The sequence below is a fragment of the Columba livia genome, chromosome 3, assembly GCF_036013475.1.
Source record: "Columba livia isolate bColLiv1 breed racing homer chromosome 3, bColLiv1.pat.W.v2, whole genome shotgun sequence".
NCBI lineage: Eukaryota > Metazoa > Chordata > Aves > Columbiformes > Columbidae > Columba > Columba livia.
Window position 1 is genome coordinate 105,047,288 of NC_088604.1, and position 27,171 is coordinate 105,074,458.

At 43.8% G+C, this 27,171-nt stretch overlaps 1 protein-coding gene and 1 long non-coding RNA gene across 3 annotated transcripts in view; one reads left to right on the top strand and one right to left on the bottom strand.

The window, feature by feature from the left end:
* Nucleotides 1–13,152, bottom strand: part of KCNK12 (potassium two pore domain channel subfamily K member 12) — a 29,398-nt gene extending 16,246 nt beyond the window's left edge. Inside the window, exon 1 of one of the 2 annotated variants that reach the window (XM_065058743.1) lies at nt 12,619–13,152. In XM_065058743.1, the coding sequence (XP_064914815.1) occupies nt 12,619–12,970 (352 nt within the window). In that variant the 5' untranslated portion in view covers nt 12,971–13,152. The remainder of the gene's footprint in view (nt 1–12,618) is intronic. The other variant, XM_065058744.1, reaches the window with a different exon arrangement.
* On the top strand, nt 12,657–26,444 carry LOC135579151 (uncharacterized). The gene is made up of 3 exons (XR_010471666.1): nt 12,657–12,862; nt 19,750–19,919; nt 24,431–26,444. It is a non-coding gene; the product is annotated as an uncharacterized LOC135579151 (long non-coding RNA).
* The last annotated feature ends 727 nt before the right edge of the window (nt 26,445–27,171 follow it).

The following is a 27,171-nucleotide window of genomic DNA, read 5'->3' on the forward strand; positions in this document are numbered from 1 at the left end:
ACCCTCAGCATTTCTCTGTTGGCTGTGATTTACACCACAGCCTAAAAGGTCATGGCCACATTTTCATTCTTCTTTAAAGTACATTCTTTTTAAAAACAGTTGATAGAATAGTCAGCCTAAGATAATCTATGATTCCTTGACAAAAATGTGATTAAGTTGGCAACAATGACAATAAATAACTAAAAGGTAAAGCTAATATATAGTTGTTAGTTACGAGGTGCATGTGGAGGGCATATAAAGAGACTGAGCGGTACCAATATTTTTCAGTAGAGGGTCATGACAAAGATGAGCCTAAAATAATGTGAAACAGTGACTGGGGTGAGGATGAGAGACAGGGCTGGGAGGCAGCAGGGCAGCTCCATCCGGGCAGTGATGCTGGGACCTTCCAGCTCCTCTGGCAACCTTGATTTCTGCTCATGAGCAAGGGGTTTGCACTCCCATGGGCATCCCCAGAGAGCAGCAGGATGCTGTGCGATGGAGAAGGTCATGGAGGTAACCAGAGGTGCTGGTGGCTGTGATCCTGGGGTTGAAGAGAGTACTCGGGTACTCTGGAGAGAAAATTTTGGAGTGGAGAAGGTGGCAAAGGATCTCCTCTGCCAAGAAGGGTACAGATGAGATGGTCAGAGGCTAAGAAACTGCAAGGAAACCTCTGTCTTGTGAAATCCCCTGAAGATGGGAATATGAAGCCTGGCCCCAGATGCAGGGTACTTGCACATGGAGGTGCTGCCATGTGCAGCCACGTCAGCAGGCAGGTGAGGAGGGGACCCCGTGTCCTATGGAGAAGGTGTCATGTGTGACAGAGCTGGAGTAACGTATTTAGGGTGAAGCATATGCCAGACCTGAGAAGAGTAAAGGGTGAGGTTTCTTCAAAGAAACTTCAAGTGTTACCAGCTTGACAGGAGTCTAAGGTATTAGAGGTACTCCCTACTAAGATTCCTCAGGAGACAAAAGGAATAAAAAACCCTGTCTGCTTGCATCCGTTTACCTTCTCCTCAGAGCCAGTTTCCCAAGTGTGTTTTTCTATGCTGACACCTTCCAGTCGAGCTTTCCAAGAAAGATCTTCAGTTTCTAGTGAGTGCTCAGCAGGGACATTTATCAGCTCAAGTGGTCTAACTTGTAAATTTGAGTGATAAATGACCCTTAAAATGAGAAACACTGGAGCTTCAATTTCAGCAGCGGCAGCAGTACTCTTGCTCTATTCATTTACCAGAAGCAGGCAAGCTTTTTTTTTGGAGTTGTACCGCATGTTGCCCTTTTTGTGTACAGTATGAGAAGAAAGTACATGCCAAAGACTAACCAAAAAACCCCCACCCTTGCTCACTACTAAATGACATTACTGTAAACACGTAGCCCAATAAATACAGAAGGAGGCTGATCACCTGGTCTGGCCAAGCTGCTCTGGCACAGAACCAAGGCAAGGAAGAAGCAGAAGTGTCTCTAAATCAGTTTTACAGTTCCCTGGCCGGGACTGGCTGCTCCTCTATGCCCCTTGTACAAGCAAACGGGGACTGATCTGTGCCAAGCCACCAGCATCACCAGCTAACCAGCAGCTCTGGCCCCAGGTCTCGCTAAGCAGGCCCCTAAAGAGGGAACACATGGGCAGAGTCATGGGCCTGAGGCTGGAAATCCTTCTAATGATGGACAGGGGCCCTCTCCTAAAGGAGATGACGGAGAATGAAGTTCAGAGGAATATGAAAATCAGAGGAGTATGAATTCAAACCGCACACAGGAAAAGAAAGCTGGGACCTACAAGCTGGCATTATTCTTGCTGACTTTCAGCTGTAAAGGGATGGAGGTGCCCTATGGTGTGACAGCCTTCCTTAACTTCGCCATCAACATATCGTTCACAAATAAAACTTGCAGTGCTTCAGGTTTTCTTGCTCTTATAAATAATATAATCTTCTTTTCTGCTAAACTCTTGGGTCCAGACTCTGTTTTACAGTCATAAAATTTAAGACTGAAACTATTTTATTCATTTTATGTTACCTTTCTTGGGCAAATCTCAAGCAAGATACTAAACCCCCATTGTTTTGTCAGTAATTCTGCCCCTTGGGACGGCTGGAGTGCTCTGATAGCTTGTTAAAATTGAAAGAATACAAGTTAATCTTGGCCAAATTAGCGCTAAACCATCTTGCAAAGGAAAACTGCCAGAAAAAAAGGATGAAATTGGGATGTTCTTTCTTTTGGTTGCAGCCTGACTCCTTGTGAATTGACCTAAGCTGGTCCAGAGCTGCTTCTCATGGCTGTCTCCACACCCGATGATCAGGGAGTCCTATTTCTGGTTTGTTTTCTTTCCCTATTCTATTACAACAGCTGGGTGAAAGCCACTTCGTTATAATCATGTCTGAATTGGTGGTGGTGTTAATAATGGAAAAATATAGCCCACAAACTCCTCAGTTATTTAAGTTATATTACTGTGGAAAACCACTTCCTTGCACTAGAGGCTAATGGTCTTTAAAATCCTGCCTTAATGACCATCGGGGCCGTATCAAACCAAGGTGTGTGCAGAAGCATCTGCCTTGGCTCCCTGCACTGCCGAACCTCGGCTAAAGCACTGAGGTTTCTGAGACGCTGTCAGACAGAAGAAACATGCCTGAATTTAGAGTAACTATTTTAAAAAATCTGCAGAAAACAAAAGTATGACAACCAAGAAATGCATAAAGTCCATCTCAGTAACCAGAGACACACATGAAGGCGTAGTTCACAGACCCCAGGAGCAGCCACGTCCTTTTCTCTCTTGAGATGTGTCCAATATCTGAAGACACACACTGTCACCTCCTCTGACCTTCCTACAGTCCTCATGTAGCTGATGACATGATTCCAGGTGAATATTGTTGCAAAACTTGATTTCTCTTGCAATCTTTTTTTTTTATCCTTTAAAGCTGCTTCTACTCTTATTTTCCTCCTGTGGTTTTGAGAATATTTCTTGTGTGGATAATTGTGTATCTAAGCAACACCCTAACAGGAAAAAGCTTATGCCCTGTTGTTTTAAATGGAGTATTTCAAACATTAGCATTCACACCTGCTTTTGCTGTTTATTGAAACTTGCAGTTGCATTTCAGATGCCTGAGTGGACCCAGGGTTGTGCAAGATTGTTTTCTGAGCTGTGACAAGAAAAATGCATCTAAATTTTGTTATATTCTTAAGACATTATGGGCTTTGAAAGAGTACTTGCATGTGTACTGCCACCCCAGTGCCAGTACAGCTCACAATACTTCTCCTTTCAGGCTAAGAAATAGCATTATCTGAATTTCACAAGTGATCCTGGATGTGTGTCATATTTCCCCACAGGAGAAGTCTCCTAAAACTAGGTGTCGCTCCTGGCTTTTCTAACCCTTATGGATGGGAAAGGCTGTCAAACGGTTATCAGCTTATCTTTTGACTGGATAAAACAACAGACTTGCAGCATTATTTTCTGCCATTGGTGTTTGTGCAGGTACTCAGAGAACATTTATTTCTTGGTAGGTCTCTCAGCTCTCCTGCTTTACAAAGAGTCAGTCTATAAAGACCGATCTGTAGGACAAAAAGAACGCAAACATACTGGGCAGAATCTTTTATGCTGTTTGGCCACTTTTTTCCTGAATTTCTTTTCAAACTCCTATAGTTAGGATCTAATGAAAGAAACCTCACCAATCTACCTCAACTTTTTAATGGTTTAAATAAGCTTCCTAAGTCCCTTATTTCAAAAAGTCCCAGCAGAAAGAAAAGAAGCAAATTCTTAAGTATGTTTTAGCTCAGGCAGCTCTTCTAATTCATTCATAAAGGCACACAGACCTGATTTTAAGTAACTGTAAGAGAAATACAGGGTGACAGGACTGCTGAATCACCAGTTATTTCTCATTTTCTATTTCTGCATTTAATTTTTTCTTCCTTAGTATGCATTACCCTTGACTACTTTTAAATGTAATGGTACTGAACAACTTTGCCACTTTATCAAGATAATTTTGAGCTTCCAATTTAATCTGAGTCTTTTTTGGTCCTCACAGCTCCAGCAGCAGTTTTTGTAAACAGACAAACCATTTTATCACACAAGTCTTTCCCCAACTCGCCGTGAAAATCACCATACTCTAGTTGAAACTGCTGTAGCATGTGGGTTGGACTGGATGACCTCCAGAGGTCCCTTCCAACCCAAACCATTCTGTGATACTGTGATATTTGCACCGCAGTAATTTCCATTATCAGAGGCTTAAAGTAGGCTCAACTCCATACACATTGAGCATGAGTGTCACTATATTTTTTATTTATGCTCATTAAATAAATATATTGCTTGCACAATATTCGGCCTGAGTGAAGAGATGACAGAATATTCAATAATGAATAACTACAAGGATTCTATCCAGTTTTCTTTTAATTGTAATTTACTGAATTAGTTTCTCATCCAGTTCTCACGCAGGCAAATTTCTCCCAATTGTTGTTGCTGCCTTGATTAAATTTGCCTGCCTAAGGCTTGAGAACAAATGTGAATATTTGGCACATAATTTCTAAGTTTTAAGTTCATTGAGTAATCACTGTGGGGTTATATTTGTTATCAAGGTACTATCACTTTTTTTATTAATTACTAAGGAGAACTTACTGTGGATTTTTAAACACAAGCAATAGTGGTGCCTCACCTACATCTTAACATCAAACCGTTCAGTTGCTTATCTTATTGCACTCCAAAGCTTTAATTACCTGAAAAGGCTGCTAATGCTTTGCTTCATCTCATGCAATTAGATTTAATTTTCATTCTGCTTCTGTTGGTTTAAGATTGTATTGAAACCTGCTGCTGTCTATAGCCAGGTTTGCTGCCCACTGCCACGAACAGAGCCACTGAGCTCAGGGATATGTCACTTACAGTCACGTCCTGCACCAGTACGTGCTGGCAACATCACACCCACAGTTCTTTTATAAACCTAGCGTGCTAATACAATGAGTAAGGTGGGATATCCTAAAGCTCTGTAGACTGGTCTACTGTTGACTTCAGCAGAAGCAGTCTATTGAGGAAATACAAAATTAAACATATGTGATTTGTCTGGATTTCTGTGCAATTGCCCCTTTGGTTATAATTCTGTTCGTAATTTAAGTGTTTCTATTCACCAAATGTTTTATTATCACTTCTAAAATTTACTGCGCTCAGGAGGACTTTCATCTTTCATGTTTCAAATGTTTACCAGCATGAACCCTAATCTTTGTCCTCACCTACCTTCTCCCAAAATTCACTCAGATATGCATTTGGTGCTGACACACTATGCAGACTGTCTCTTTCGTTAAAGGTAAGCAAGCCTCATATGGATGATGAGTACAGGCTATATTTCCAATAATAACAGGCTGTCTTCGTATTAAAAATTGCAGATTAAATGTTCCATTTTTGTTTTCTCTTGCTCTAAGCCTGATGCTACAGCAGCAAAAAGTACAATTCTCATTGACTTCAACAGCTGCAAAGATAAAGCAATACTGTATTCATTAATATAAAGAAATTACATCGTATTTTCCAGCACAACACCAGGAGCGGACACTGTTACATGAAGGCCAACAAATCTATCCTATAATTGTTTTCCTCTTCTCTCCATGATGAAAAGCAACTAAAGTTTGCAGACAAGCAAGAAAGTGTTCTTGCAAAGATGACCCATCTGCAAAAGTGAGAAAAAACTATGAAGTGTATATGATCTGTGTCAAACTGAAGACAATCAGAGAAGGGAGAAAGATTTAAGACTAAAAAAAGAAATGAAGGTCAATAACAGAATTAACACTAGAGAAGAGGGACAGGTGTGATGAGAAGCAGAAACAAACTGTAAAGATTTACTTTTGACTTCTCTGGTAGTTACTAGCCTGAAAGACTACAATGATGTGAAACAAATATTCAATGTTTAATCAAGCAAACAAATCACCTGTAGAGGAGGGCAAGCTAATTGGGAGGAGAGCAAAGGGGAATGGCAGAGGCCACCTCTGCGGATGGAGAGCTGGCCAAGTGGTATTTTGGCCCAACACCATTTGATTTGCAATCACACTGCCAGGCTCTTCTAAATACATAGAGCACTGAAATACAGGTATTTGCTGCCCAGCAGAAATAGCACTGAAGATCAAACTGAATGTTGTGCTAAGTGGGAAATACGTACCCACTAAGTAGACATTGCTCCTTCATTTATCCGAGCTAGAGGGACCCTGAAAGCTGCAAAAATGGAGAATCCTTGATCATAAATTCCAGTTTGTCTTTGTTTCAAACCTGAACCAGCACACAGTAAGTCAATATAAAACTTCACCCAATTTCTGAGATGCGGGATCATATCTCATGTGATGTTAGGCAAATTCTTTATTCCCTGACGTTATAAACAGGCTTTGTTTTTTTGGGTGATTGTTCTGAGGTGCTGTGGTGCTCGACATTCAGTTCAGAGACACCAGGTTTCAGTGCTCCACCTGAGCACCCTGAAGTCCAGACCCACAGTGAAAATAAGTGCACCTTGGTCATCCCTTGGCTTAACGTCTCTAGATGCAAAACAACAAACACATCTCCACTGTACTGATGTGTTTTGAAACACAAGGTTCCATAAACATAAGGTTCCAGAGATAGCATTTAATATTTAAGAAACTCCTGGAACTGTTAGGTTAAGTAATCTGAGCTTATATGCTCTGAAGAAATCACTCAGTTTAGGTGATCAAATGACAGTAAAAGCTTTGCTCTCTGGTTCTGCCATAACCCTACAGGGGCAGGTAAACCCTAAGCAGTACTGAGACTGATTAAAACAATGTTTTCAGGATTTTATGTAAAGTACCAGAGTTCCCCCTCCCGCCAGCTAGAAAAACAAACCCAACAAATTTAGGATCAAAGTTGTTTCATCACAATCCTTCAGCGGGGACACCTCAAGTCACCCACATAATTACATGGAGGTATTCCAAGTAAAGCTTCCTGTTGTTGCTCTCAACTACAAGAAGACAAACTGGGATTTAGAATACTTTCCTGCTCGGAGCGCCCAACCTATGCCCACATACTGAGGAAATTCCCACCAGTGGTACCCAAAGAAGTTAATACTCCAATGAAGCTACAGCAAGTAGAAAACACTGCCATGGTGCTGGGTCTTCATCTGCAGAAATCGCTGTAGGATCACTTCACGGAAATATTCTGACCATTGATTGACTTGCTGACCTTCGAGACTCTTGCTCTCCGTTATGAAGACTGCCAGGGTGAGAAAACAACTTTCAGGTATCAACTGGCACATTGATCAAAACCCCGCGCACCAAAGGAGTCAGATCTGGCCGCAGCAGACCAAGCTGGAACATGCTCGTGCTGGCTGCAGACCGCATACAGGCTGGCAAAGACAAATAACCTGACACTGCAGCTTAATAATACTGCCTGCTCTCCCAACTGCTTTCTCGTTCAGTTTTTTATTGTTTTTTTATTGTTGTTGTTGTTGTTTTACTTCAAGAAGGTCAGCTCTGGAGGCAACTGCCCCCTAATTTGAACCCTCTGCAAAAGCTGCCTCTACAAGCCTCAGAGAATTGCAGAGCCCAGAGAAGACATAACACTGATGCTGATCAGGTGCACACTCTCATTTGACTGTCGCCTTTTGATTTGCACCGGCCGTAGAGACAGTGAAATTGCATTCATGTAGAGCAGAGAGCCAGAACCTTCCCCAGCTGCAGCTCAAATTCATATCCTGAAACACACCATTGAAGAAGACAGGGCAAATATATTTTTGCATTAAAGCCTTCAGACCAACTCGGTGGACTTTCTTGCTAAATTGCAATGTGAAGTGCCTGCTCTAGGGCAGGCTTGCTCCCTGGCTCCTAGCAGTGCAGCCCAACAGCTGACCATGAGCTTGCTGAGCTGTCTAACTGCACATCACTTCCATTGAATTATCACCTTCAGCACATCTGTACCTCCAGATTTTCTCAAAAGACTACAACACAGAGCCAGAGGAGATGTTAGAAGTGAGTGGTTATGGTGCCTAAGTTGTGGAGCACAAGCAGAAATGATGTGCTCAGTATGCTGGGTCATAGAATCATAGAATCATTTCAGCTGGAAGAGACCCTCATCAAGGATCATCAAGTCCAACCATAACCTAACCTAACTCTAGCACTAAACCATGTCCCTAAGAACCTCATCTAAATGCCTTTTAAACAACTCCAGGGATGGTGACTCCACCACTTCCCTGGGCAGCCTGTTCCAATGTCTCTACAGAGGACCGGAGAGAAGGGGGTCGAACCCAGCCGACATTCTACACAAGGAGACCACAGCTGGCAGGAGCTAGTTATCTGGTAGAAAATACCAAGCATTACATCTCTCATCATGTGGCCTCCCTTCATATGGGTTCAAAGCCCACCTCACTGCAGCGCTGTGCCTTACCTCTTTGAAATAACAGCAGAGAAGAGCATGCCCCATCCCTTTGGGTAGAGCTGTCAGTACACACTAATACCAAGTCATTTAATGGGTACCTCAGGGATAAGGAAAGGATGTACAGTCCTGCTCACACCTATACACCATGCCCTAACAACCTGTAACCCTTGCACAGCTGTACAGAGGGAACATCTTTGCACAACTTCTTCCCTTCTCAAAGCACCTGTAACCCACACATGCCCCTCCCAAAACAGTCCATCCACAGTAAGGGCGCCTTTTAAAAATCCTATGTTGAAAGATCACTTTTATGCACTGAACTACTTCTTTTGACCTCAATTTTAAGTGCCTAGTATGGATTGTATCATTTGATTTTCTGACAGATTTTGCAATGTGTACTTACACATAGGAAACTTAAAATCCAAATTTAGTAATAAGTCAATGTCTCAGTATGTTTTAATATGTAGGTACATAATGTTTATTCTAACAATTAAGAGAGGAAAAAAATCTGGACACAGAGTCTAGACTCATGGACTGAGTCAGAAATCCAGAGCTTCAGGCATCCCAGAGTTGTCTTATGCGCCAGGCAGAATAATTTTGTGCTACTAGAATACGGGGAAAGCTATGATTGATGATGCTGTACTCTGCGGCATTCACCAGGAAGAAAACTAGTCTGAGTTATGCTTTGCTTTCAGTCTTTAACAAAGTGCTGGGAACTATTTGTGATTTGTATTTGGGGAAGGAAGGAAGGAAAAAAACTCAACTGAAAAAAAAGTCTTCTGCCAGTTAGACCAATGAATCAAGAAGAAATTTCACGTAGCTGCTTCTAAAGAAATCTATATAAGATTAATAATAAATGCCTATAATAAAATACCTCTTGGAGTGCAAAATAATGACTGAATAAATGGTGTAGAATGACAGGAAGCAATCAGAAATTAGACTGAAGAATTTTCTTGTACAGCTTTGAAAATCGCAAAGTGTCTAATGAAAAATAGACTTATCATTTCATTATTCAACCACAAACAATGCAATAATAAAAAAATGAATGCCTAGAGTGCTATCCACAGTGTGTTTTATGGACAGTAAGCCACTTCCTACTGTGGGCTATTCAGGAAAATGCTTTCAGATTAGACTCAACATTTCATTTTAACACTCTCTCCCATTTCTTAAAGACCACACTAACATGTTTCCCACCCAGAGAGTTTGATCACATCCCTGTGTAATTAGGGAAGACACAGAACTGCAGCCAGGGAAGACAAAGCACCTAATGAAGGGGACCTGCTTGGCTCTTTGAAGGCCCTGCTCAAGGAGGTGATGGAGCAGGTTTCTCCAAGCCTGACTGTGCTTAACCCTTGTGGTCACAGAAGGATGAAGAACTGGAGTTTCCTTCCTGCTGTTCAGGTTACACAAACCCTGAAAGAACTTGCAGCCCTGTCTCTGGGTGACTGTATTTCAATGAGTACAGATGAAGGATTTTATAGTTTTATTAAAACCAGTGATAGCACTGAGGACTCCAAGAGACCCAGAGAGTTTTCTGTAACTTGGTATCTTCTACCGATTAGAGGCTGAGTAATTTTTGGGTGATTTAACAGACACGAAATCTACTCGCTGTTTGTTAAGCAGTGAGCAAGAAAGTTTTCCCATGCATCGCTAGGATAGGAGTGTGTTTAGCAGCAGTGATAAAGTTGTTTTGACACACGTAATTGATGAAGTTGTTGAAGGAAGGCAAGCTGTTTTGACTCTGTGTGTCTGGTAGCTCTTGGCGAGGCTGAGTAACAACAGCACTCTCCTTGTCAATGAACTGTGACACAAAGGCAAGTGAAATTGCACGGAACCAGGACAATATGGTATTTGAGCTGATGGTGGAATCAAAGGTATCAAGGTAGGTAGGTACAGAAATGAGCTGACTGGGAGGGAACAAAGGGACCAAGAAAGAACAGTTCAGGAACTGCTCCCTCAGGTAACATTTGATGTCTACCACTTGGTTTCTCCCATGGTGCAACTGTGAGCAAGAAAGCCTTGTGTGCGTTTCATTATGAGTACAGCTTTCGGGTTTTAGCTGGATAGCTAGTTAACTTGCAGGGTTGTGGGGTTTTTTTCTTTTGCTTATGCTGGGCAAAAACAGCTGCCAGTAATAAGTGAATGTAACTGTGCAGTAGGAGAAACCTTGCCCATGGACAAGCTGCTGAGCTCCGCAAGGGCTTTTTCTCTCTACAAGCTGCAGGAGCTTGAAGAGGCGAATGAGAAGGGATGAGGTGGGGCAGCAGGAGCTACACACATAGCTGGTAAAAGCTCTGCTGGGGTGGGGTGCAACAACTTTGGCATGCCTGTACACCAGGAGACACTGCTCCTGCCTGTGCAGGGCTGTGCAGCTTGGCATCCTCAGCACAGCAGCTCTGACATGGCCTTCGCTGTGCCCAAAGGCGCAACCTCAGCTTCTCCTTGAGCGTCCTCCTACTGCATCTCACCCAGAGCAAAACCTTGCTCTACAGCAGCAGTGCTCAACTCACACTAAGTGCTGTAAGTAATCCAGAAGTACTAGCAGGTAGTAAGCCAAGCAGAGGTACTAGTCAGGAGAACGCTTGGCAGAATCTGGCCTCTGTTGTACCTTCAGCTTCCATCTCGCGATGTAGACATTATTTGTCACAAAGAGAAAGTGGTGCCCTGGGTTGTGCTACAGGAATATGAGAAACACAATTCTTGGTTCAGTCGTTTACACCTGTCAAGACTGCCAAAAAAAAAATGCTGCTGAGCTTCTCATTCCCTCTGCCCAGGCACAAATGACCGCAGACAAGGCGATGAAGTGGAGATGCAAACAAATGCTTGCAAATGAAGAGGAAAGATTTTACATTTCGATAATCACAGAGTGGATAAACCAGGGTTGGAGGAGAAGTGAATGGATCTGTGTTTACACATCTCCTGAAGATTTCCGTTTGCTACAGCAGGTGTAAGGAAAGAGTGGGTTTGTTAATGTATTGACTTTTTTCTCCATCCACTCAGGTCAGTCCTAATGATCTCTTAAAAATACATGTTCTTGTGATGAAGAAGGCCTAACGTTTAATTAAAATTGTGTTTTAATGACTGAACTGTTCAATGTACTCAAAAAGGAAAAGTTAACTGAATTATTCAATGCAAAATGTAACAATACTTGACAACATTGCTGTAGTCACCATCACGACTCTATTATAGAGATTAGTCACTATTGATAAAACATTTTCCGAACCTAATGAATGTAAGTGCAATAACAAGCTGTGCATTTCTTCCTCTCTAATAAAGGGAAAGCATGACATTTAAGCTCAGAAGACCCGAGACAACTGGCTTGTTACAAAATTTAAAAACCAGTAGAGAAAATCGGTAAGACCTTGTGTCTGCAGGGAGAGGATTTCTCAAGCGATACTCCCGAGAGCCACAGATAGCCACAGTTTTACTTCAAGTAAATCTCCCACACAACAGTTCTTAATGGTACTTTTAGAGTAAAAGATTTAGAGGTAAAAAAAATAAATAGTAATTTTAGAGTAAAAGAAAATATATATTTATCCCCCCACCTCACCACTTGCTCAATAAAGTGCTGTTCTTCCTCAGCACTGATCAGATACCAAAAAACTGCAGTCAGCCGTAGCCAGCAATGTACTGAAAATGTACATTATGGTACAGCGAGAAGACATACAGCTTCGTGTAGTTTATATCTTCAATCCCATCTGCATCTTAACTTTGCCAGCAGTTTAAACCAGCAACCAGTCCAGCGGTCAGGCACTGCAGAAGCCTGTCCAGCGCCCAGCACCTCCGGTCGCCCGTTGCCTGTCACCCCCCGCGCCGCCTGTCCCGGTGACGAGCGATCCGACCATCAGGCGCGTCCCGCCGCAGGCAGGGGAGCGGACAGAGCTGCTCGGGGGCGATCAGCCCCACTCGCTCCTGCGGGCCGGTTGAAGCCCAACCAAGCAACTGCACAGCCGGCAGCCAAAGTTTGCTGGGGTTTGACGGGAGTCCCGCCGCAGCCGGCCCGGGGCACCGCGAGGGTCAGAGATCCCGCGGCCCCAGTGGGAGCCGGAGCGCAGCGCCGCGATCCAGCTCCGGGCACCGAGGAGAGCGGGATGGGAGGGCGAGCGCTGTGATCGCCACCCCCCCGGGTGGAGAGTAAAGAAGGGACAGGGACCCGGGACCCCCTCCCCCGGCTACAAGGCCCCGGTTGCCATAGGAACGCGGCGGCGCCTCTTCCCAAACTTTGGTCGCTATAACGACCTCCCCGGGGCCGCGGCCGCAGCAACCCCGGGCGGGTGCCTCCGCCGCGGGGCCGTCGGGGCGGCGCTCACCTATGGTGGAGACGACGGTGCCCACGAAGTAGAAGGCGCCGGGGAAGTCCCAGCGGGGCCGCAGGGCGTCGACGCGGATACCCGCGGCCATGGCCGCCTCGTAGCTCCGCAGGAAGGCGCGCAGCTCCGGCAGACTGATGTTGAAGATGCGGCTGAAGTTGTGGAGAGTCCGGTTCCAGCGGAGCTGCGCCGCCGCCTCCGACGGGCTCTCGAGGGCCGAGAAGACGGTGGCGCCGGCACTCAGGTACGCCGCGATGAGAGCGGCCAGCAGCAGGAACCGCCCGTTGTCCTCGTTGAGGGGCGCCAGGCGCCGCCGGCGGCAGGAGCCCGCCGCTCCCCGCGGGGGCATCATCCGGTGCGCGGCGCGGCGGGCGCGGCGGGTGGAGCGCGGCCCCCGGCGGGGGACGCGGGCATGGGGCGGCGCGGCGCGGAGCACGGTGCGGCGGCGGCTTCGCTGCAGGGGCCGCGGCTCTGAGTCATCCCCCGGCGGAGCTGTCCGCCCGGCTGGCGGCGGCGCCCCGGGGCCGCCGGCCTCGCCCGCCCGCCCTCAGCCCGACGCCCCGCGCCCCCGGCGCCGTGGGCTGCTGCGGAGCGGCCACGCCGGCGCGCCCCGGCCGGTTCGCTCTGGCCATGCGGGGCGGCGGCGGCGGCCCCGCCGCGGGGGAGACCGCCGCGGGGAGGCGGAGGCGGAGGCTCCGCGCGGCGCCCGGTGGGCGGAGGGCGGGAGCGTGCGGCGCGGCCCCCGGGGAGCCGCATGCCCGGCGAGAAGGCTCCCCCGGTCCCGCTGCCGCCACCCGGGCCGGGGCGCCGCTGTCGCGCCCCCGGGGTGCCGCCGCGCCCAACCCGGGGGAGGGACGGGGCGGGGCGGCCCTGCCCTGCCCTGCTCTGACCGCCGGGCCCTGGGACTCCGCTCCCCACCGCGGCACCGGACGGCTGGCGCCCCCCGGGCACGCCCGGGGAGGGGGGACAAGGCAAGCCCGGCTGCCCTCTCGTCATGGGTGCAGTGCGCCTGGTCGGTGCGAAGATTTTTTAGCTTTAAAACCTTTTATCAATGCCCGCTGCCGAGAGAGGTGCTTTGGAGGGAGCTAGTGGTTTTCGGTAGGGCGCTAATTTGTTAATTTCAGCCATTTCTCGGTGCACAGATTGTTGTTTCTGATCTGACTCCAGTTTCTGGGCTGCACAAAGTTAGACTCAAGAAAATTATAAATTTTGTTTTCGGTGCCAAATGCCCATTCAATCTTAGCTAGAGACTGAAAGGTGTTTTTTTTTTTTTTCCTCCCAAAGCTAGTGGATTCTTTCTCTGCAGTTGGGCTTGGAACAAACACTATATCCTTTCTTATCTGTTAGGCTGCAGTGATAACTGCAGTCCTTTCCTGAGACAGTTGTAGTAAATAGTAACATTTTTTTTTTTTTTGTGGTTTTGTGTGTGATTTTTTTTTCTTTTTCAGTTAATTCACACTGATAAAATATTGCAAAGAGGATGGTAGGGATACCAGTCCTGCAATCATGGGCAGGAGGCAATAACACATGGAGGAAAGATCTGGACTTCAAAGAGCAAATGCCCCCCATAATTTGCAATTGCCAATGTCAGTCTCATCTGGATGGGGTTTTGTTCCCCGCTTTATGGGAGCTTTTTAACCTAGGATATTTATTTATTTATTTATTTATTTATTTATTTAATACAGGAAAATCCTTGCTGCCTCTAGATAGCTACTTGATGTCTTCTAGCAAATGGATATTTACTGTACTTAGGACTGCTCCATAGCTCTTCCTCACACATCTGTTTCTTATTTTGGATCTGGGAGATTTTGCCCTGCACTGAATTTTCATGTTGCTGGCAGTTCTCTTCTGGCCACATTCATAACGGGAGGATTTCCTCCCTTCCTAACTGACCGTTTGTACTCACCAGGTGAAGAAACTGGCTTGGGTTTGCACCCATGCTACCAAGTAAGAGGGCTTTCGCAGGAAAAGACCACAGAAAAAATGCAACAACTTAGTTTACAAAATAATTTAATATCATGTTTTGATATTACTAAGACATCTAAACTTTGCTTTTTGCTATTATTGCCTTTGTGCTAAAGCATTTCATTCAGTGGAAGTGGAATGAAAGTGTCCAGAAGTATCACAGATTTCCATTCTCCTGTTCTGCTCAAGGTGACCGATGTCACATGCAACCCTTAAGAGAAAAAGTGACTTCTGTGTCAAAGTGTTAGTAGCTGTGTCCTATTATAAATACTAGACTGAAATAAAAATAAAATAATTAAACCAATACAACACAAACTCAATAGCTGTGGGAAGTAATAGCAGACCTCAGCGACAACAGAAATGGAAAAATCCCAGGAAAGTACATCAGACCTAATCAAAAGCCCATCCACTCCCATGGATAGTCAAGGGCTTAATGTAATAGGTCAGATATGGACCATTTAGTGCCAGTGGCTATAGTTAGAAATAATTTCCACTCCAGTAATCCAGGAGCAATTATGTGTAGTTCACTGTTTCAGATGCTGTAAATCTAAGCTAATTTACCTGAATACATGGGAATTATGCTGCTGCAGTTGGATATTGGGGTTTGGATTCCTGTTATTCTTGTGTTTGTGGAGGAAATAATTCTGATTTTTTTTCTGTTGAAAATGTTAAAAATGAGTGTCAAGTTCTCCAGAGTGCTCAGCAATTTCAGCTACTGTGAAAGGCCGATGATGTTTTTAGTGGGAAGGAGGCAAGAAAAGTTTGTGTAACTCATATTCTCACCGTTGTCCCCTCTTGGGTGGTGGTTGGGGCATAGATGGAGACTGAAAAATTGGCTATTTCCTTCCGTGACAGGACTGAACCTTCTCCAAGCAATAGAAGCTCAGTGACTCTGGAGTCTATGGTGACCTTTCTGGAGATGACCTGCCCATGAAAAGATGATGCTGCTAGGAAGCTGATTAGCTTGAAGAGTCATATAAGAGATATGAAAACATACTGGTAACTTTCCATGAAGAAAAAAAATTAAGCTTAAGGAGCGATGAACATGGTGTAGCTGCTTCAGTAAGGACAAGACAATATTTCAAGCTTCACCAAATCATGGCTTCTAAGAATTAGAGCTGTTGACAGATTTTCAAAATGTTTTGACAACTCATTTCACTAAGAGTTTTTTACTTAGAGTCTTGAAAATTTGTCACAATTTTGCAAAAATACTTTTTTGTTGTTGTTGTTTTAAAGCTAGGGGAAAAAAAAAAAAAAGAAGTCTGTCTATTTTTTTCATTAAAGTCTTGCTGAAAATGTATGGCCCTCTCCAAAGTACCTAACTCCTGAAAAAACTCCATGAGCTGGACACAAATCCTCCACAGTTACAGGCTTAAAGGAAGGTCACCATTTTGGTTAATCTGACCTAGATACCTGTCACTGTTTACAGCAGCGTGATGATAAACCATGGCAGATGTTCTCTCTTAAACCCCTACCACCCCCAGCCCTCCCTACCAAGGAAAAGGCAATGGGAAAAAAAGAGAGAGAGACTTACAAGTTGAAAAAAGTTAAAAATGCTTTACTAATGGTACTAATAAAATAGAGAAAATGATACAAAATATACAAAACCAATCTTGAATTTCCTGGGGCGGCTTGGCATTGCTTGATGAAGCTGGCTGCTCCAGCAGCTGCAGGGCAGGCACCCAGGAGTCCTGGGCTGGACTCTGCAGCAAACTGGAACTGGATTCAGGGATGCAGGGTCTAGAACCAGGCCTTGGATAGCAGGGACGACAGGCAGGATCCTCTTCAGATGTCGGCCATAGTCGAAAAGAGTGAGACCTTCGTGATCTCCTACTTTTCTAGGGTTTATGATGTATATGGGATGGAATACTTAGTTGGTCAATTTTAGTCACCTGTTCTGTTCACTCCTCCTTTCAAATACGTCCCTCTCACCTATGGGATGTGCGTTTTTGTCAGCGACCTTGCATACCATTGCTTCCATTTATCAGCTCTTGTGGGCCAAAACATGCAGCCAAATTCAGAAAAGTGTAGTTACTTAGAAGAACTTAGCCGAACAGAAAATTCACTAAACGAGAAACTGGTCTTGTTTTTAACAAAACCAGGACAACACCAGAGTTTGTTTGAGGAAATGTACTGAAGCTGCTGCTTGGGGAAAACTCCTAAAGGCAGTCTTTTGGTTAAATGAATAATGTGTTTATCAATTTGTTTGATTCGTTGAATCAAATCTCCATGCATTTGACCAAAATATCAATATCTTTAAAACCGTTTGCCTAGGATTTTTTTTTTTTTTTTAAAAAAGCTTATGGTAAACTGTAAATCAGGTTTTATGCTAAAATTGGACTCCTCTGCTGTGGGCATGTTGGGGCCCAGCCCCTCCGTTCATATGCACGGTGCCAGCCATTTTGTTTGCCAGAAGGCTGGTGTTCGTGAAAGCAATTATTTTAATAATCAAACAGTGATGTTTACATTATTAGCTTGGTTGTTTAGAGTGAAGCTCATGCAAAGAAATGAGATGCATTCATTAAATGTATAATTAAACCATTGTCTGAAAATAGATCATAACACTGAACATCACATCTCATTATTAAAAGATAAAGTTTAATATGGTATTTTAAAACTTAAACAGCCCTGTTACTGTTAATCCTTTCAAAGGAACAGTTCTTTTTTTCATTTGTGTGTAAAATCTTTAATTTCTCAACCATGGTTTGATCGCATGACTTACAAGTGAGCAAGACCACTTCTCTTGACTTTGAGGATACCAGAACATCCACGGCTGGATGCTTGGTTTGATCACAAGCTTCACTTGTACATGTCCCCACTGACTTTTCAGCTAGTATCTGCTGAGCAAAAAAGGTCAGCTAGGTAATTTAGGAGCTTTTTACCACTATATTGTCATGGAAATGTCTCAGGTAATTTGTCTCATGCAATTTGAGTGTAAACATGCCATACAGTCCCTGACCTGAGTTGTACAGCTGGATTGACGTAGCTGGACATATTTTCTACCTTGACAGTGACCGAAGACAAACCAGAGATTTGTAAATGCCACTGCAGCTGGGATTAGCTTGCAGATGTTTTGTGCTGCTCTTTACACAGCCCAATATGGTTTAGTTTTTCATCTGTAATGTGTGCCAAGGAAATTACTTTTCAATGAGTGGCCTTATGGTTAGTCTGGCTGCTTGACAAACTGCACAGGCAATGCAATGGTCCTCTTCTCCACTCTCATCTCCTGCTGGATTTAAGGGGACAATCTCGGCTTTGGTATTACTTTGCAATTATAAAATATAGGTGAAGTAGTTTGTAGTCTATGCAGAGTGTCGGTAGCATTGTAAGCAAGGACTTCAGTCATAATGCATAGAAGTTAGAAGTCTGGATACTTTGAGATGGAGGCAAATTCTTCTCAGTACCCGACTTAGTGTGATGACAGGTTGAGACAGTGAAAACTATAGTAACTACAAAGTATTAGGGGGAAAGTATGTGTTTCCATGGAGCCTTAGATGTTACTAGTGTCTTCTCATCCTCTCAGAGTCCTCTTGTGGGTTTTGAAGGAAAAGACCAGCCTGGTGACCCAAATGGCCATTTATACTCTCTTGACTCTCTCTGTCTTGTCTCTCTCTTTCTGTATCAGGGCAACTTTTTGTGGAGGCAAGACAGAAAACAGGAAGGCTTGTAGCTGGTCTTGAAGCTACAAGTAGCTTACTGCAGCCAGCTGGGTTGAAAACCAAGCAGGTCATCCGTCTTGAGTCTTGGGCTGAAATGGTTGTCAGGCAGCTGGGCTGTGTAAGCCCTGGTTACTCTGTCAGTAGCACTCTGGTTTTCATGAGAGCAGAGCTGAAGAAGCTGATGAGTTAAACTTGGGAGACCTTTGGGAACCCTTTTTTGTACTCCCAAACTCAAAACCAAGTCAAGGTGAGAGGTAGGAGTCAGCCATGTGCAACTTTCGACTTGCCAGGTCTGACTGCCAGGTGATGCTAAGCTGTATTGAAACAGGAGTACTGTAAACTAAAGAGGTGGTTTGACTAGGAGAGTATTTTCACAGCTTTAAGAGAAACAGAAAACAATTGTTGCTTAAATCAAGAGATTCATGCATTCGTCCTGGAAATTTATAAATAGTTATCCAATGGCCTTTTTAGAAAAAAAAAAATTCCTGAGGCATGGTAATACTCTAACTGCACTCACTTTCACTGTTCTCACTGAGAAAGAATCATCTAATTAGCTATTCAGCCCTGACAATTACATTCAATTTAAATGTGATGAATAGCCAGTTTCAAAAGGCCTGATCCTGTATAGTTCTCTGAGCTCCCTGAGCCCATTAATGTGTTCTTACTTGCCAGTATGTCAATGGAAACTGAAAGCATCCAGCATGTTGTGCAGTTTGTTTTGTATTCAGATGACTTATTTTCATCTCAGTCTTTGGTGGTATGAAACTGCACCTTTTACGGGCAAACCTTCCACTCTGGTGGGTTATGTTCTTCCTGCATAGACTTGCTAATTTGTTTTCTCTTTTTGCTTTGCACAGGGAAGTCTCAGTGTCTTGGCATGCAAAGGTTTTTTAATACATTTTAATAATGGAAAGATAGTATTCTACAATTTGGAGAAAAGCAGCTCTGTAATATTTCTGAGACCATACAAAGGATAATTTCTGAATACACAACTCACTGTCGAGTTCGTGTAGACTTATTAGGCACCAAACAAGTCTCCTTGTTTTTTTTTGGATCTCACTTTGGTCAGCACAACCAGAGCCAGGCCTTCCAGAAGAGATCAGCATCCTTCAGCTCTTCAAGTGGCCGGCTGAATTTTTGAAAGGACTGAATGGCCAATTAGTCAGAAAAAGTGTTCTGTAGCCAGCCATATCTCTTGACAATGATTTGGAGAAGAGAAAGCTCTTTGTAATTCTGTCTATTAAGGTGACAGAAGTGGTCCTGGTATTCAAAAAGGGGTTGAGTTTCATAGTGCTGCAGAGGGGAGGGATGGATGGACGGGTGCATGGATGAATGGATGGATGCAGGAACCTGCAGAATGAGATTGGTGCAGCACTTGAGAAACCTGCATCTTCCAAATCCATGCTTGCCTGTGTACTAACGAGCTACAGGGAGCTTGCCAGGAAGGGAATTAATTTTAGAGTGTGATCTGAAAAATGTTTCAGTTTAAAAATTGCTATTTTTGAAGGGCTACTTTCAGCTGGGATCCAGTCTCCCACATGTTCCCAGAAGCACTCGCCTTGCTGCAGCAGAGAAATGTCTTTTTTGGAGCTGGGAGCCCTGGACCTCACACTTCCACAGAGAAAACCATTCATGGGAATGGGTCTTACTGTTTCACATCCATCCTGCATTTGGCAGGTGAGTGCTTTAACCTATCTAGCTTGATGAACAGGACAAAGGTAACTCTGCACACCCTCCCCAGGGTTCACCCTCCTCAAGGGGATCTGGAAATTGGGCTCCTAGGCAGATGAAGTTTCAAGAGAGGAAAGCCTACTTTATCTTGTTGACATATAAGCCAAGGACAGCTTGAGGAATTTATCAAGCAAAGTTACAATATGGTGAACACACATCTTTTTCCTGCCATCTGAAGACTTACTGTGTGTATTTTACAAACCCCAAGGCTGCTTCTCTCAAATCTTTCCAGCCAGTGGCATTGAAACAAAAGCTGCTCTGCTGATGCTCCTTCTGTCAGGCTGCGGCTTTACAGAAGTGCAGGACAGGCAGAATTTGATCACAGCACCGAGGAAAACATTAGCAACCCCTTTGACCTGTCGGATTTGCGCTACAGATAGTGATCCTGTACTGATCACACCTGTCAGTCATCAACAAACAAGTTAAAATGTCCCTTCCACTCTGAATTTGTTACTTTTGTTTCATTCAGGTAGGTGCTGGGTGATGTTCCTCTGAGGCCATTTACCCTGCTAAGCTTTTAATAATCAGGTTCCCCTTCTGATGAAGCAACTTCATACAATTTGGTTTGTTTCTAAGGACACGTGAAGTCGAGGTGTGCGGCTGAAGACTGTGCTCCCGTTCCCATGGGGATATCAGGACTGCTTGCTAGTGATGGTTTGGGGAGGCATTAGTGTTTATTCCAACCTAAACAATTCTGTGATTCTATCGCCACCATCTCTGACCTAAGGCTCCTGGAACTGACTGTCTGGTGGGTTTCCCAGGCAGTGGACCAAGCCCAGCCGAGACATGTGTGTCTATGTGTGCATGTGTGTGCATAGAATCATGGAATAGAATCATAGAATCATTTGGGTTGGGAGAGACCCTCAAGATCATGGAGTCCAACCATTAACCTAATACTGGCACTGAACCATGGCCCTGAGAACCTCATCTATATGTCTTTTAAACACCTCCAGGGATGGTGATTCAACCACTTCCCTGGGCAGCCTGTTTCAATGCCTGCATGTAGATACAAAACAAGGGAATAATTTCTTTTGAAATGAAAGAAAAAGCTGAGCCTGCCGTTGATTGATCATCAATATATCCCACATTATGGCAGTATTGTTAGATACATGGGTAAGTTTATCCACTGAAAGGTCACAGAGGACCATTGTGTTACCGGCCTCACTGCACGACTTGTCCCCGCGATATTGGAGATTCATCTCACTTCATTAAGTGACTGACTCTACACAAGGTCTCATTTTCACCCCTGCCTCTCTTGCTTTTGTCAAGCATTGCTAGGAAATAGAAGCATGGATCATTTTCCAAGTTGCTTCCCCACTCCTGCTAACCTTCTGACTTGCAACAAATGAGTAGCCCAGTCCCTCACTTGCCGGCCTTGCATCCAGCAGAGAGATTGCTCGCTCTTCCACAGTGTTAGCTAGGCTTCACACTGTACATTGAGACTGTGATTCACTGTGAAAGAGGGGAAGAAATGATGGGAAAAGGGTGCATATGTGGTAGATTCTGTACCTGGGAGAATGAGGAACATATAAGGAAAACAACATATCTTTTGAACAAAAGCTAAACTTCTGCTACGAAGCAGAAGGTGAAGAAAGAACATGATGTTGAGGAGAGCTGCCTTTTACAGCTGTGCATTCCTGCTTCAAATGTAGTGAGAAAACATAAGAATGTATCAAGCTTTCAAAAAAGTAAAATAAAAAAAAAAAAACCCAGTTTGCTATGTAGAGGGTTTTAAAGGACTTTTCTTTACAGATTAAGATTTTTCCATTATTTATAGCCACATAAAAGATGTTTTATGTATAACACCAGTACGTTCTTTGTGCATGTAGTGAAAGACAACTGCTGTGCCACAGAGCATGCAAAATGTGTCAGGGGAAACAGGCCAACCTGCATTCAGGACCAGATTCAGTTTCGTCTGTGGTCTTAGCCTGGAAATGAGCTTCAACATCCCTAGTTTTCCTATTTTTAGAGTTGGCCACTGCCTGTGTTCACCTGGGCATGAGAGGCAAATCAAATGAAGCTGTTTGGCAGCATTTCACAGTCATTTTACAAATGATCAGTCAAAGTGGTGGAAAGGGAAAGCAATTAATTTTTTACAGTGGACTTAATCCATTGTAGGTGTACTGTGACCAATGCTGTCACTTTGGCTTTAGAGCACTGGGGTATGATTTAGCCTATAACAAGCACTTATCTGGTGAAAATGCATCAGTGGAAACATAAAAAATAAAAATGAACAGTGAATAACATGCAACACTGGAACCTAGCTTGTGCTTCAGCTAGTAAAGACCTTAGAGAAGGAACAAAGTGAATGTAAAATATTATTGGGATGAAAGATACCTGAAAGGGGATACTTCAGATGCAAAGTAAATAATGGTAACTCTGTGAAGCTACATCTGTAGCTCTGCATCTGTGAGAAGTGCAGGAGAGAGGGATGGAGACTAGAAAGGAGCACAGGCTTTCTTAAAAAGATTTCTGAAAGCTCCATCAGCCTCACAGTCCTCTTGAAAGATTTCCTCCCAGCTGCATGATCCCCATGCTAGACCTTCGTGTTTGTTAACTTCCAATTAGATTAGCTAGTTGTTGTGGATGAGACGGACAAACGACATATTCCAAGTTCTTCCAGGATGAAAGTAGTAGATGCCATTTATTGCCACAGGTGCATTTTTATACAGTTTTACCAATTCATGTGTCTCTTCACTATTGGTTACAAGTTACAGCAGTAACATCTCATTGGCTATTTTTGCTATCATCAATGTTACTCTTTTACTCCCTTCTCTCTCACGGGTACATCCTTAACATCTCCGGATACTCCTTTACTCCCATCTTTCTCACGGTTAGGCCTTAATATCTTCAAGGCTAATTTCTGTTGCCATACCCTTCATCAGTGAATCCAAGGACCCACCATAGTCCCCCACAGCTAGTCAGCACAGTCTAATGCAGAGGTTGAAAGGTTTTCAAGCGTTGCTGGATGAGCTGTATTTTTCTTTTCTAAATCAGATGTTCAGTAGGCTAATAGACAACATTTTTGAGATACCAGATCTGCCCCTCAAACTGCTGCTGAGCAGCCAAGTGTTGTGCCCCTGGTGGGCAAGGGCTGCTGGCTTCCCTTGTGCTCTCAGCTGCATCTGAAGATGCCACCATCGTTGTTTTTGTTGCATCTGTGTCATTCAAGCTCATCCCATGTGCCACCCGCTGCCAGCGTGCTGTCAGCTGCTGCCTCCTGGTCTAACGGCCAAGTCACCTGATTCATGCTTGAAAAGGTGGGGTTTCTCACCAGCTCTAAGCTGATATATTACATAACCTTGAGCCAACGATTTCTCTTCCACTTGCCTTACTTACCCTGCTGACCTCGGTCTTGTTCCTCTCCTTATGTTGAGAAATGTTCCGGAATAGAATTTATTTTATTTTAATGCATTATCATAGCTCCACTGTATGCACAATGGCTGGGATTATGGCAAGCTTCCCACCATCCACAACGGAAATAAAGAGTAACCTGCTGATGTGAGAACCAGTGTACAAGGGAGACCTTGTCATGCTGATAATGATATAAGGGTATAAAACTCTGCTGGGAAAAAGATGTGTGCTCTAGCAAGCAGGCTTCATTGCTGTCCAAATGTGAGTGCAGCTCATTATTTTCTAATGAAATTAAATATATTCATACTCTCTGAAGCAGACTATGTTGATACAATTTGTGTTTTATGATCAAGATTCTAGATTTCATGTCTTCTATGTTTTATAAGTAGTGAGTAGAGATTTAGCTACATGAGACCCATTAACATGAATACAGCTAACTCCCCATGCCCTTCTTTAAAGACTATTTTATACATAGCAACATGGAATTTCACCTCTCCATATTTCTCTCAGTCTCTGCAGGAAAAAACAGTGATAGCTAATCTGAGGACAAGCACACATTTTATTATTGCTCCCAAAGCAATAAACATTTTAAGTACTCTGAATCTTTCCTGCTGACAAACAACAGCCAGTATATAACATAGAAATCAAATAGCTGCTATTTTATGTGGGCTGGGTTGGGGAAAGTAACAGAACAATCTCAGGCAAGAAATCACAGATTAATATTTATTTTATGTCATTTCAGTGTGTTGCCTTTTGAGTTTTTTTGCATTAGATAATTGGTATTCACTAAATTGGGGAGATACTTCTCCAGTGTGAAATATTATTAGAAAAGGAATGTTCACCTTTCTAGATAAAATTTTCTGGGTTTCCTTTCTTCCTCACATATGAATAAAAATGATAGATCCAATTTCTGTTGAGAATGAGAATAGGGAAAAAAGACATGTTTTCCAAGCGAAAGATGTGAACTTGATTCTTTCATTGTCCTTACAAACCATGTATTCTGACTTTCATCTCAACCACTAAATTTGTCTCTCTGTGCCTCACATTACTGAAAGACAAAATTAATATCTTAAACATTTGTTATTCATCTTGTCACTATCCAGGAGAATGGAACAATCCGAGGACGGTCCTGTATGATCTTGAGTTTTTTTCAGCAGAAGGGAAGACATGTCAGCATCACCTGAGAACTGTCAGTGGGTCTTAGACATGACAAGATCATAGAATCATAGAATGACCTGAGTTGCAAGGGACCCACAAGGATCATTGAGTACAACTCCTGCCCCTGCATATGACAACCCCACAGTTCACACCATGTGTCTGAGGGTGTTGTCCAGTCTCTTCTCGAACACTGTCAGGCCTGGGGCCGTGACACCTCCCTGGGGAGCCTGTTCCAGTGCTCCAGCACCCTCTGGATAAAGAACCTTTTCCTAATGTTCAACCTGAACCTCCCCTGGCACATCTTCCTGCCATCCCCTTGGGTTCTGTCATTGGTCACCAGAGAGAAGAGATCAGCACCTGCCCCTCCTTCTCCCCTTGTGAGGAAGCTGTAGCCGCCATGAGGTCTCCTCTTAATCTCCTGAAGGCTGAACAAACCAAGTGACTTTAGCTGCTCCTCATATGGCTTCCTCTCCAAACCCTTCTCCAACTTTGTAGCCCTCTTCTGGACACTCTCTAGTAGTTTAATATCTTTTTTATACTGTGGCACCCAGAACTGCACACAGTGCTGCAGGTGAGAATGTACTATTTGAGCTCAGCTTGGTGAGAACTCTTGCCAGAACAGGGTCTGTTCTGCAGGATGAACCAGCTGGCTGAACATGCAGCATGCTGTGCACTTTGTAGGAGCTATCTGTGGATCGCACCTGCGTTGTGCTTACCCTCAAGTAAGAAAATGTTACATTTGTCAAAGTTTAGTCTTCCTAAAATTAGGCTTTCCTGATTCAACCCGTGAGTCAGATATAAAAAAATGCAGTTTATTCTGATGGCACTTCACAAAGATTGGACTCATGGTGGCCCAGTCACAATTTTCTCTGGTTTGGTATTACAAAACATTATCTTTGTTCTGAATTGAAATTTTTGCAAGCATAGAGCATCCCCAGTCATCTGCATTTCTGGTCATGAAGAAGATGGAGCACTACACCAGTGATTGATACCATGTGTATTAATTCCATGAAGCAAATTCTCCTACCTATGATCAAGAGCTAAAGTTTAAGGGGGCCAATGCAATACAGAAACTGTCACCTTGATGTCAGTTTGTGGAAACTTATGCTATGGTGTGACAACCTTGAAGCACTCCCCCATGCTTAGCAGAACAAAGACCTTGTTATGCCTTAAAGGTCTGGTTTTTGTTACTTTGGGAGGAAGAGATAGATGGCACTTCATCTTATCTTTCCTGAAGTTTTATGGCCGTGAAGGCAGACACCTTGGAAGATAAGGACAATTAACAGTGTTGCTATGAAAGGCCTCATGGCCTAATTGGGATGATAGAGATGAACCATCTGTCGGACAACCAACTACCAGAAGAAACCACGAACCAACAGCTACCCCTGACGGGCAAGACAACTCACTTCTGGTCAATACTGTGAACTTTCCCCTAGTTTGAAGACCCCATACCCATTTCTAGAAGAGTCTTCCTAATTAGCATGAAGAGCGAGCAGAGGGAGGAGATGAACCGCCTTCTCCTATCTCGCATGTAAATGAACTGGGTTATAAAACAACCTCACGTACGATACAGGTTGGCGGCGTGTAAATCTTCAGCGCGTCCCCCCCCTCCGGAGGTTGTTGCGGGATAGATGTACCTGTGGAGTGGTGATATCTTACTCTCCCTCTCTGCCTCTCTCTCTCTGCCTTTCTCTTTCTGATATCTTAGTTTTCCTCTTCTCTCTCTTCCTTTCTCTTAAACATATAAAGTAATATCATTTTCAGTTCTGCTGCTAAAGTCTTGTAAAGTTTTGCATTACAGTTTACTAATTGTTGCCAATCCACCGTTTTTAGAAGGGTTTTTGCTGTCAATGTATTGATAAGTTTTGTGGTACTATAACATACTTTTGCCAAGTCACTGATTGCTGTAATTTGTATACTACCATGTGCTTTTAGTAAATTCACAATTGGACTCCTGGAGTGATTGTCTGTCATTCACTTCGCATTGCCGCACAGAATTACCTGGAGTTAATTCACACCTGATCCCATCTGTTGAGTCAGGGCGCGTGTCGCATTCAAAGTTAGCTCATCCCTCACCCCATCTGTTGGGACGGGACATATGGGCTTCAGCTTAATAACAAAACGAATCTGTAAATAGAGAGAGAGAGGGATAATCAGTGGAAAATGAATGAGGAGACAAGTGTCTGGATTTTATCAGTTGAGTATTGAGTAATTAGGAGCTGCCAGTGTGGATGCCCAGGTCTCACATACACTGGAAGCGTGTAGCTGATAAGAGATGAAGCTCAGGAGTTCATTATTTGACAGCTATGGGGGTTATGAATCCCAGGGACTGCTTGAACTTAGGATGCTCTTATACTTCTAGGCTGCATCATGTTTAAACAGATGAGACCGGATTCCTTAGGACTGGTGTCTGTACATGGATCGGAGGATGAAGATCAAGGAAAAAAAGCTACATTTAACCTAAAGAATATAGTGCTGGCCCAAGAGCAAATGAGTGTTTAATGCCTATGAATACACTGAGAAGGTTCCTAGCTGTTAAAGTAATCAACAATTTGAACAGTCTTCCACTAGGAAGAATGAGAGCAAAAAGCTGGACTGTCTGTGAGGTGGAGTCCAAAGTGTTTTATGAAAAATGATGTGTGCAATAGCAGAAAACAAAATGTAATGGCTAAAGTGCTCCTAAACA